The 12,897-nt window shown below is 46.3% G+C and overlaps 1 protein-coding gene across 1 annotated transcript in view; it reads right to left on the bottom strand.

Moving 5' to 3' along the window:
• Positions 1–3,279: 3,279 nt before the first annotated feature.
• LOC100135903 (Shaw-related potassium channel protein Raw1) overlaps positions 3,280–12,897 on the bottom strand; it is a gene marked incomplete at its 3' end in the record, with an annotated part of 32,076 nt that continues 22,458 nt past the window's right edge. Inside the window, 2 exon segments of the mRNA NM_001124272.1 lie at positions 3,280–3,499; positions 3,548–3,612. Of these exon segments, the coding sequence (NP_001117744.1) occupies positions 3,280–3,499; positions 3,548–3,612 (285 nt within the window).

Genomic DNA, 12,897 nt, shown 5'->3' on the forward strand with positions numbered 1-12,897 from the left:
AAGTATTATGAAATAGAATATAGATAAGCAAAAAAATATATATTTACTACTGAATCTATTGATGGTTTGCCTTCAATAAAAACAAGACTAGGTTCCAATGATTTAAGGGTTAGAGTACTTCACCTACAGTGAATATTTACAGCTGGGCCCTTTTCACCATTTGGATGGGCCATACAAGAGTATTTAGAGATTATTATCTCCCATTCATAGGTGTAGGGTTTCAGATCTTTTGGAATCTACCTGAGCTAACCTACTCTTTCCTATGGATGTCAAAATTAAAGACTCTCTTCCCATTATCAGTTTTGAGAAGTTTACAGTTTACAGAGACAGAGAACAAGCAACACAGATAGATAACCACAGAAAAAAGAAGAGACGGAAGCGAAAAGCTGAAGACTGACAGCAAGGTCCAGAGGACAAAAATGGGACAGACCAATACAACAAGGTGGAACAGGAGCTAGCTGCAGATGGGGTTCCTGTGGGTGGGTAACAGGGAGAAGGGCAGAGGTTTAGAGGGGACCCCAGGAGACCTGTGTCACTGATCCATGTCTACAGAATACTACGGGACACTACGTGGGCTGCAGGGCCCAGCAGACACTGACACCACTCTAGTACCAGCCCCCCATGCCGGCAATGGTGCTAAGGCTATAAAGCATTTGGTAACCTTTGTTTGGGGAGAGACAGAGTTTCCGAGGTGTAGTGTAACAGTATGGGACCTCTATCTTTCAAATAATTTCCTTTCACTCTTTTTTCAAAATGTATAATGTTATTGATCAAGGCCAATTGTACACACGTTACCATTCATGCGTTCTCTGTTTGATTAAGGTCCTGGAAGCATGCAGAGAGCAGTTGGAGGAGGAGGGGGGGGGGGTGAGGCACGGCTCGGAAAGAGAATGGACATCAATGTATTTTCTAGCAGGGTTGAGAGCCCAACAGCCAATCTGGCTCCAGGCACTAACACTTATCTGACGCTTATTCAGCTAGTTCAACATCAAGATCATTTTGTGGTTAACAATATCAAATGGAGAAGAGAGACTGACAGTTTCCAGTCTGCTTTGTAATACTGTCTATAAGAGTGCTGGCACAGAGCCATATTCAGCTAGACTTCAACATGTATCTACTGCAGTCCAATTATATAGTGATCTTGTTACATAATCTTATGACATGCTGTTATTTAACAACAATAGCCTGTCATCTATTTGTGAAGCAATGATATAAAAATAGTTATTTGCTGAAGTTATTCGTTGTTAGACCAGAGGTAGGACGCTGTTGAAAATGTACGTCTTCCTTCTCACAATGCTTGTCATATACTGTAATACCATGTGGCCTCTCTTATTCCTCATCATACTTCACCCCTTACCACCAGCTACATTTCCTCTCCAATGCCAACCATCAGCTGGACAGGACATGCAGTGTTGAGTTAAAAGACAAGCACAACACATGCCAACATGGAGCAACAGAGAAACAGGTTCACTTTCCATTGGCAACATATACATAGACAATCACACACAGACACAGTCGCAGACATACCGTACACACACTCAGAAGCACATTCATAAACACATGACATAGAATATACAACAGTGAGGGCATGTGTACTCTTAGTGATCATCCTACTTGATTCATGTAATGGATCAGTCTCATGACGTGGACACAGTGGATTACTGTTGTGTTTGTGTTATGGCTCTTGAGAGTCACTGAATTTGTCCATCCTAAACAGATCATGCTCACAAAGAGCGGTTCACTATGGGAGACAGTGGGAATGTGTGACCTTTCGACCAAAAAACGCTCCACTGTGCACTAGAAGAGGCAGGATAAAAAGTATGTGAAACTGTATACTGTATGGAGGCTGTAGCAGGTTCTGTCTTAGCTAGTGTCAGGGAACTTGGCTGTGGATGATGGCAGGTGAGATTTAGCAATGCTATTAGCCCATGACAACAATATACAGTATTATGTGCTTGTGATTCATCTCCCTACGCTCAAAGCAGCTAATTTAAGAAGCTGCGGATGACACAGGCATTATAGTTTGATACTGAAACAATTGTGGAAGCTGCTTTTTCTTCTTCTTTTTCAGTTGATTCATCATAGAAGCCTTTGGCTTGCACTTGTCCTGCCTTTGCCTGGTGTAACTGTAGACTAGAGGATATGATGAAGGCCTGATGTTATTGTAGAGCATAAGGATAGTAAGGAACTCTCGGTGTGTTGAACAAGGCAATTCTTTGATTGTGCTATTCTTTAGTGTTAGAGGCTGGGGCGTCAGGTTGTGAGTGTGGCATGGCCGTCCTCTTGGCCACATACCCACCCAGCTAGCTGCAGCAGAGGGTAGCCCTGGGGGCCGAGCGGTGGGCATGGGGGCGCCGGCTCCGCCAGTGACCTCCCCTGGGAAGAGCCAGCTAACGGCCAATTAGACACAAGTCAAGGATGGGGGGGATGATGAAAGTTGGAGTGATGGAGGGAGGAACAAACAGATCAGACAACGAGTGGAGGGAAAACAAGGAAAACAAACATACAACAGAGAAAAACAGAAAAAGGGAAAGTTAAGGTTGGCCCAGGGGGCAGTGTGAGAGTATAGAACACACAGAGATGGAGAGGAGGGTTGGCAGGGTAACGTAAAGAAACATTTTCAACAAAATCCAAAACAGAAAAACAAGACCACTAATTAGTGATTTGTTTATATATTTGTTCAGTAACTTATTTCATGCGGAAGTAAATAAATGAAAGTAAGAGTAATAAAGATGATTCAGTTTTAATGAAAGAGAGAGAGAAGAGTTGGACAGAGAAAAAGGCTAGCGTCCAAATGCCAAATAAGAATGTTGGGGATGATGTTTTTTTTTTTTTTTTTTCCACCTTTATTTAACCAGGTAGGCCAGTTGAGAACAAGTTCTCATTTACAACTGCGACCTGGCAGATGTTGTGTCGCTCAGCAGTAGTATGTGGGTGGGGGACCGAAAGTTGTTTGTGTTGGAAGCTGTATAGACAAAGATAGTAAAGACAAGACCTACTGTGAGAAAGCAACAACAAAAATAATGTGTGTGCTCTCTAAAGTGTCTTTTTGTGTCACGTTTCAGACTTACAGTACAGCTGTGCAGTTTCTCCTCCCTGAGTACACATGAAAGTATGTTTGTGCTTGACTCTAAGTGTGTTCCCTGAGGTGTGTTCCCTGAAATGTGTTCCCTGAAATGTGTTCCCTGAGGAAGTTGTGCTCTGAGATTTAAGCTCTGTGTGTGCCCCGATGTAGGATGTGTGCCCCGATGTAGGGCCTGTGTCTAGGTGTGTCATATTACGTACCCTTCCTGACTCTGGCCGCCGTGTGGCCTGGCCGCCCGCCCATGGCCAGCAGGAAGCAGGGCTGCTGCTCGGACCGGTCAATAGGGCTTAAGATCTGGCCGTCGTCAGGTGACATGATCTGGTCTATGTGGGGACAGTCTTCATTGGCCAGTGCTGCTTTTTCTGCCTCCTTGGCTGACTCCTTGGCTGACTCCTTGGCTGACTCCTTGGCTGACTCCTTGGCTGACTCCTTGGCTGACTCCTTGGTTAACTCCTTGGCTGCTCTCTTGGCTGACTCCTTGGACGTTTCCCCATTCACTTTGGGATCTTGAAAAACAGCTTGTGGAGCTGAAATAGAGGGAGAATAACTTAGTGGTGATTCCTCAATGGTGTGGAAGAGGATGTGTCAGCACCTCCATTTGTGTGCAAGCTTGGCTGTTTTTTTTATCAACCAGGTAGCACGGCTTTGAAGCACAACCATCAAACTTTTTCATATGTCAAATAAACATTGACCTTTCCCAACTGCCCCAAATCCCATCCACTGGAGCTTCAACAAACAAAAACTCTTCAGACTTGCTGCTCAATTTGGCACAGAATATCTGCTTTCTTTGGTTTCCCAAATCCCTCACTCTCAAAACTAGCAAGCTCCTGTCCTGGAAATGTACCACCTGCCTTTCCAGACATAGCAGTGACTATTTACAGGTCAATAAAATAACCATAGTGCCACACAATTCTTCATCTTCAGTATGGTAAGTAAAGGTAGTGGAGTTCTAAGCCATTACCTTCTGTACATGACCAACTCAAAACAATGGAACAGGAAACACATTTGATCATCCAGGCCTCACATGTCATACCTCGTGGGCCTTATAAGCATTACATCTCCAGACTGAACCACACAGCCCAGACCACCGCTGTAGTAAAACATTATTTGTGGGTAACACTTGCAGATATTAGCAATGATATCTCTGCTGCATTGATGCTTCACCCCATTACACATTACAGTAATCCATCTGCTCTTGTCAGCGCAGCAGGCAGGACACAGACCCTAGCCAGCCACACAAAGCCATTGTACGTGTGACGCAGACCCTCTGGGATAGAGGGAGAGGAAGACGGGGAGAGAGAGTGGGAGATGAGTCACTTTCAACAGTATAGTTCAATGAATAGACACCATTCTTTAACTCCCTCACTTTTTCCCTCTCTGTTCCTCCCCTTCTCCCTATCCCTGTTGACTTTTGTCTTTTTTTCATCCCCCTCTCATCCCCTCATTCATCTTTTGGATATCTGTATCCAATTCATGGGCTCTATTGATTGGCTGTTGGCCTGGTAATCGTGCATGTCTGATGTGATGAAGTGGCAGAGGATTTGTCCAGATGGTGCCTCTTTACGGGAAAGAGAGGGAGAGTAAAGATGACACAGCAGTAATGACCATATCTCTGAGATCTGTCCATCACTGGCATCGTGGAGGACAACACTTCCAAAAGAAGCATGATGCATTCTGGTCATTTTGGTCAGCCATCACTACAGCCTGAAGCCATCTTACTCTCTACTTTCTACTACACTAACAACATTTCTCGCAGAACCATACTCATCACTTCTCATTCAAATGTGTTGCCACACTGCACAACCACAGAAGAGATATATAGCGAGATACTGTATGTCAGTTAGCGGACCTTGTCCAGAAGTGTCTGTGTTGCACATGTGGTTAAAAACAGCTCACTGAATAAATGATGACAGCCATTTCAGAGTTTTTTTTTTTTTCTGCACTGGCTTGCTGACTGGAACTGCACTCTCATAGTCATCCCAATGGCATTTCACTGGGTCAACTCCCCACTGGTCCCTTAATGTTTGTCTGTGTGTTTTGACATTGATCAGTAAAAATGGATGTGTTCATCTGTTTAAACTTTGAAACAATAAGCACACACCATATTCAAGTATGCAACAAAGTAATGGATGTCATAAATAAGCAAGTAGCTACGTTGTGTGTTTGTGTGTGTGTGTGTGTGTGTGTGTGTGTGTGTGTGTGGATCACGTCAGCTACTCAAGGGACCAGCTTTATGAGGAGTACAGTACAGCACTTTAAAAGTTATGTAACCTTTCCCAGCTCTCTTATTCAGAGAAAGTGAGCTCCATAGATAGTGTAGACTGCTGTAAAAGGTAAATTGATGCATTGCATATTTGGCAATCCTAGTCTATTCCTCATCCTAATCAAACAGCCCATGCCTCATGTTCAAAGACTGGAGGACTCAGACAGAGTTCTCACTCCATGGGAGGCCATATATAGAGAATGCCAACTCATGTGCCAGAATCACAACATGCATTATTCATTTCCCCCTGAGCTGAACCCAACCCATCTTGAGGGCCCATGCTCAGCATGTTCCTGAATGTGTGTGTATTCATGTGTTATTACATACATGTATCCCTTATAGTAACTTTGGAATAATGTCCATGTAATGTAAAGTGTTGCTCTAATGTCTGTCTGTTAAATTACCACTGATGAGCCATTGATGCCATTGAGCCATTGATGAGCTGGTCAAACTGTTTTCTGATTGAGTGCTAAATGAGTTTCAGATTGGCTGCATAGTCCATCATTCTGCTTTGCAGCCCAGTGTGAATAATAGGAGAAGCAAGTGAATAGCTGCAGTTCGTGGCAGAACCTGAGTCCTATTGTGTAATGTGCGTTGCTTGGACACTGTTGTCATGGCAACATGCATTGGCACAGAAAAAAGATTGGGGGAAATTAAATAAATGAGACATTAAGAATGAGATAGGATGTTGGGAAGGTGAAAACAATCAGGCTGCAAAGTAAAGGTGCAGATAGAGGTCAAGGTAATCTAAATGTGTTTGTTACAAACAAATAGCTATCACTGAATAGTATTGTTGGAATCTAATCAGAAGAGACACCTTGTTAGTGGGACATCTTGGATACATAACTCTCCAGGGAAAACATTCATTATAAAGTTAAAAGATTCTATTACAAACAGGAGTACAGCCAGTGAGCGAGGGGTGCAGTGTTTTTGTGTGTGTGTGTGTGTGAGTGCTGAGAGGGGTGTTAGTCATAGATGTAGCATGGAATGATGCTTGGCCTTAACATGTGGCAGTAAATAAGGAGCCATCACCAGATGCACTCATGGCCACTTCAGGCCCTTGTGGCAGGGCATAAATACACACTACTCACACTATTTCATAGAAGAGGGAATTTCAAGGAATCAGTTGGGCCCTATCCCTATTATGAGTCGGCGATGTACAGTACATCAGCCTGTGAGTAACTGAGAATCCCCCCAAAGCTCCTTGTGCTCACCACAGCTAGCCTGGTCATCCAAGCAGAAAAACGTGAAAGAGCAACACAAACATCATCCATCCAAGGGACTTCCTGAAAATGTATAGGTTCTCTGAGGGAAACCCCTACTCTCTGCTGTCTTTGTCCAACTTCCCCTATGAGTCACACAGGTTAGACACACAGGTCTCCAGGCAAACAGGCTGTCTCTTTTATTGCAGTAATTTCTAGAGTGCAATATCACTGGTGCAATGTTAGTTAAACAAGTTAACTGTGAAATAATGGCATTCACTGTTAAAATATATATATATATATATATATATATATATATATAAACAAACACCTCCGGTCAAAAGTTTTAGAACACCTACTCATTCATGAGTTTTTCATTATTTGTACTATTTTCTACACTGTAGAATAATAGTGAAGACATCAAAACTATGAAATAACACATAAGGAATCATCTAGTAACCAAAATTGTCAATTTGGTTGAGGTTGGGGGATTGTGGAAGCCAGGTCATCTGATGCAGCACTCCATCACTCTCCTTCTTGGTATAATAGCCCTTACACAGCCTGGAGGTGTGTTGGGTCATTGTCCTGCTGAAAAAACAAATGACAGTCCCACTAAGCCCAAACAAGATGGGATGGCGTATCATTGCAGAATGCTGTGGTAGCCATGTTGGTTAAGTGTGCCTTGAATTCTAAATAATTCACAGACAGAGTAACCAGCAAAGCACCCACACACCATAACACCTCCTCCTCTGTGCTTTACAGTCGGAAATACACATGCGGAGATAATCCGTTCACCCACACCGCGTCTCACAAAGACAGTGAATCCAGACCAAAGGACAAATTTCCACTGGTCGAATGTCCATTGCTTGTGTTTCTTGGCACAGTCTATTCTTCTTATTGGTGTCCTTTATTAGTGGTTTCTTCACAGCAATGCAACTATGAAGGCCTCATTCAAACAGTCTCCTCTGAACCCTGAAATTTCCATCCCTAACTATAACATTTTCCGACAAGATATAACTGTCAAAGGGGGTGGTGTTGCAATCTACTGCAGAGATAGCCTGCAGAGTTCTGTCTTACTATCCAGGTCTGTACCCAAACAATATGAGCTTCTACTTTTAAAAATCCACCTTTCCAGAAACAAGTCTCTCACCGTTGCCGCTTGCTATAGACCACCCTCTGCCCCCAGCTGTGCCCTGGACACCATATTTGAATTGATTGCCCCTCATCTATCTTCAGAGCTCGTGCTGCTTGGTGACCTAAACTGGGACATGCTTAACACCCCAGCGATCCCACAATCTAAGCTAGATGCCCTCAATCTCACACAAAATATCTATGAACCCACCAGGTACAACCCCAAATCCGTAAACACGGGCACCCTCATAGATATCTTCCTAACCAACTTGCCCTCCAAATACACCTCTGCTGTTTTCAACCAAGATCTCAGCGATCTAAAACACTTCTGCGAGCAGGCCTTTCTAATCAACCTGGGCCGGGTATCCTGGAAGGATATTGACCTCATCCCGTCAGTAGAGGATGCCTGGTTGTTCTTTAAAAGTGCCTTCCTCACCATCTTAAATAAGCATGCCCCATTCAAAAAAATTAGAACCAGGAACAGATATAGCGCTGGGTTCACTCCAGACCTGACAGCCCTTGACCAGCACAAAAACATTGTGTGGCATACTGCATTAGCATCGAATAGTCCCCGTGATATGCAACCTTTCAGGGAAGTTAGGAACCAATATATACAGGCAGCTAGGAAAGCTAAGGCTAGCTTTTTCAAGCAGAAATTTGCATCCTGTAGCACAAACTCAAAAAAGTTCTGGGACACTGTAAAGTCCATGGAGAATAAGAGCACATCCTCCCAGCTGCCCTCTGCACTGAGGTTAGGAAACACTGTCACCACCGATAAATCCACAATAATTGAGGATTTCAAGAAGCATTTTTCTACGGCTGGCCATGCTTTCCACTTGGCTACCCCTACCCCGATCAACAGCCCTCCACCTCCCACAGCAACTCGCCCAAGCCTCCCCCATTTCTCCTTCACCCAAATCCAGATAGCTGATGTTCTGAAAGAGCTGCAAAATCTGGGCCCCTACAAATCAGCCGGGCTAGACAATCTGGACCCTCTCTTTCTAAAATTATCTGCCGAAATTGTTGCAACCCCTATTACTAGCCTGTTCAACCTCTCTTTCGTATCGTCTGAGATTCCCAAAGATTGGAAAGCTGTCACGGTCATCCCCCTCTACAAAGGGCGAGACACTCTAGACCCAAACTGCTACAGACCTATATCTATCTTACCCTGCCTTTCTAAGGTCTTCGAAAGCCAAGTTAACAAACAGATTACCGACCATTTCGAATCCCACCATACCTTCTCCGCTATGAAATCTGGTTTCAGAGCTGGTCATGGGTGCAACTCAGCCACGCTCAAGGTCCTAAACAATATCATAACCGCTATCGATAAGAGACATTACTGTGCAGCTGTATTCATCAACCTGGCCAAGGCTTTCGGCTGTGTCAATCACCACATTCTTATCGGCAGACTCAACAGCCTTGGTTTCTCAAATGATTGCCTCGCCTGGTTCACCAAGTACTTCTCTGATAGAGTAGTGTGTCAAATCGGAAGGCCTGTTGTCCGGACTTCTGGCAGTCTCTCTGGGGGTGCCACAGGGTTCAATTCTCGGGCCGACTCTCTTCTCTGAATACATCAATGATGTTGCTCTTGCTGCGGGTGATTCTCTGATCCACCTCTATGCAGATGACACCATTCTGTATACCTCTGGCCCTTCTTTGGACACTGTGTTAACTAACCTCCAGACGAGCTTTAATGCCATACATCTCTCCTTCTGTGGCCTCCAACTGCTCTTAAATGCAAGTAAAACTAAATGCATGCTCTTCAACCGATCGCTGCCCGCACCTGCCCGCCAGTCCAGCATCACTGCTCTGGACAGTTCTGACTTGTGGACAACTACAAATACCTAGGTGTCTGCTTAGACTGTAAACTCTCCTACCAGACTCACATTAAGCATCTCCAATCCAGAATTAAATCTTGAATCGTCTTCCTATTTAGCAACAAAGCATCCTTCAATCATGCTGCCAAACATAACCTTGTAAAACTGACCATCCTACCGATCCTCGACTTCAGCAATGTCATTTACAAAATAGCCTCCAACACTCTACTCAACAAATTGGATGCAGTCTATCACAGTAACATCCATTTTGTCACCAAAGCCCCATATACTACCCACCACTGCGACCTGTACGCTCTCGTTGGCTGGCCCTCGCTTCATCCTCATCGCCAAACCCACTGGCTCAAGGTTATCTACAAGTCCCTGCTAGGTAAAGCCCTGCCTTATCTCAGCTCACTGGTCACCATAGCAGCACCCACCCATAGCTGTCAGGTGCGTGAATGAGGACCCAAAAGCGAATTAACAAAACAGAGTTTCTTTAATGACGAAACACACGTAGGCTCAGATGGACAGGCAGATTCCGACAGGACAGGACAAGGTTAGCTGAACAGGCAGATTCCAACAGGACAGGACAAGGTAGCAGCAAACACGACGATAGTCTGGTTCAGGCATGAGTAACACAAACGAGAATCCGACAAAGACAGAAACAGGAACAGAGAGAGATATAGAGACCTAATCAGAGGGAAAAAGGGAACAGGTGGGAAAAGGGGTGAACGAGGTGGTTAGGGAAGACAAGGAACAGCTGGGGGAAAGAGGGGAAGAAAAGGTAACCTAATACGACCAGCAGAGGGAGACAGGGTGAAGAGAAAGAACAGGAACAAGACACAACATGACAATACATGACAGTACCCCCCCACTCACCGAGCGCCTCCTGGCGCACTCGAGGAGGAAACCTGGCGGCAACGGAGGAAATCATCGATCAGCGAACGGTCCAGCACGTCCCGAGAGGGAACCCAACTCCTCTCCTCAGGACCGTACCCCTCCCAATCCACTAGGTACTGGTGACCACGGCCCCGAGGACGCATGTCCAAAATCTTACGGACCCTGTAGATAGGTGCGCCCTCGACAAGGATGGGGGGGGGGGGGGGGGAAGACGAGCGGGGGCGCGAAGAACGGGCTTAACACAGGAGACATGGAAGACCGGGTGGACGCGACGAAGATATCGCGGAAGAAGAAGTCGCACTGCGACAGGATTAATGATCTGAGAAATACGGAACGGACCAATGAACCGCGGGGTCAACTTGCGAGAAGCTGTCTTAAGGGGAAGGTTCTGAGTGGAGAGCCAAACTCTCTGACCGCGACAATATCTAGGACTCTTAGTTCTACGCTTATTAGCAGCTCTCACAGTCTGCGCCCTATAACGGCAAAGTGCAGACCTGACCCTCTTCCAGGTGCGCTCGCAACGTTGGACAAAAGCCTGAGCGGAGGGGACGCTGGACTCGGCGAACTGAGATGAGAACAGCGGAGGCTGGTACCCGAGGCTACTCTGAAAAGGAGATAGCCCGGTCGCAGACGAAGGAAGCGAGTTGTGGGCGTATTCTGCCCAGGGGAGCTGTTCTGACCAAGACGCAGGGTTGCGAAAAGAAAGACTGCGTAAGATGCGACCAATAGTCTGATTGGCCCGTTCTGCTTGACCGTTAGACTGGGGGTGAAAGCCGGAAGAGAGACTGACGGAAGCCCCAATCAAACGGCAAAACTCCCTCCAAAATTGAGACGTGAATTGCGGACCTCTGTCCGAAACGACGTCTGACGGAAGGCCATGAATTCTGAAAACATTCTCGATGATGATTTGTGCCGTCTCTTTAGCAGAAGGAAGCTTAGCAAGGGGAATAAAATGAGCCGCCTTAGAGAACCTATCGACAACCGTAAGAATAACAGTCTTCCCCGCTGACGAAGGCAGTCCGGTGACAAAATCTAAGGCGATGTGAGACCACGGTCGAGAGGGAATGGGAAGCGGCCTGAGACGGCCGGCAGGAGGGGAGTTACCGGACTTAGTCTGCGCGCAGACCGAACAAGCAGCCACGAAACGACGCGTGTCATGCTCCCGGGTGGGCCACCAAAAACGCTGGCGAATGGAAGCAAGCGTACCCCGAACGCCAGGGTGGCCGGCTAACTTGGCAGAGTGAGCCCACTGAAGAACGGCCAGACGAGTAGGAACGGGAACGAAAAGAAGGTTCCTAGGACAAGCGCGCGGCGACGGAGTGTGAGTGAGTGCTTGCTTTACCTGCCTCTCAATTCCCCAGACAGTCAACCCGACAACACGCCCCTCAGGGAGAATCCCCTCAGGGTCAGTGGAGGCTACTGAAGAACTGAAGAGACGAGATAAAGCATCAGGCTTGGTGTTCTTAGAGCCCGGACGATAAGAAATCACGAACTCGAAACGAGCGAAAAACAGCGCCCAGCGCGCCTGACGCGCATTAAGTCGTTTGGCAGAACGGATGTACTCAAGGTTCCTATGGTCAGTCCAAACGACAAAAGGAACGGTCGCCCCCTCCAACCACTGTCGCCATTCGCCTAGGGCTAAGCGGATGGCGAGCAGTTCGCGGTTTCCCACATCATAGTTACGTTCCGACGGCGACAGGCGATGAGAAAAATACGCGCAAGGATGGACCTTGTCGTCAGAGAGGGAGCGCTGAGAAAGAATGGCTCCCACGCCCACCTCTGACGCGTCAACCTCGACAACGAACTGTCTAGAGACGTCAGGTGTAACAAGGATAGGTGCGGATGTAAAACGATTCTTGAGGAGATCAAAAGCTCCCTGGGCGGAAACGGACCACTTAAAGCACGTCTTGACAGAAGTAAGGGCTGTGAGAGGAGCTGCCACCTGACCGAAATTACGGATGAAACGACGATAGAAGTTCGCGAAGCCGAGAAAGCGCTGCAGCTCGACGCGTGACTTAGGGACGGGCCAATCAATGACAGCTTGGACCTTAGCGGGATCCATCTTAATGCCTTCAGCGGAAATAACAGAACCGAGAAATGTGACGGAGGAGGCATGAAAAGTGCACTTCTCAGCCTTCACAAAAAGACAATTCTCTAAAAGGCGCTGGAGGACACGTCGAACGTGCTGAACATGAATCTGGAGTGACGGTGAAAAAATCAGGATATCGTCAAGGTAAACGAAAACAAAGATGTTCAGCATGTCTCTCAGGACATCATTGACTAATGCCTGAAAGACAGCTGGAGCGTTAGCGAGGCCGAAAGGAAGAACCCGGTATTCAAAGTGCCCTAACGGAGTGTTAAACGCCGTCTTCCACTCGTCCCCCTCCCTGATGCGCACGAGATGGTAAGCGTTACGAAGGTCCAACTTAGTGAAAAACCTGGCTCCCTGCAGGATCTCGAAGGCTGAAGACATAAGAGGAAGCGGATAACGATTCTTCA

The sequence above is a fragment of the Oncorhynchus mykiss genome, chromosome 26, assembly GCF_057628025.1.
Source record: "Oncorhynchus mykiss isolate SJ-2025 chromosome 26, ASM5762802v1, whole genome shotgun sequence".
In the NCBI taxonomy this organism is placed as follows: Eukaryota; Metazoa; Chordata; class Actinopteri; order Salmoniformes; family Salmonidae; genus Oncorhynchus; species Oncorhynchus mykiss.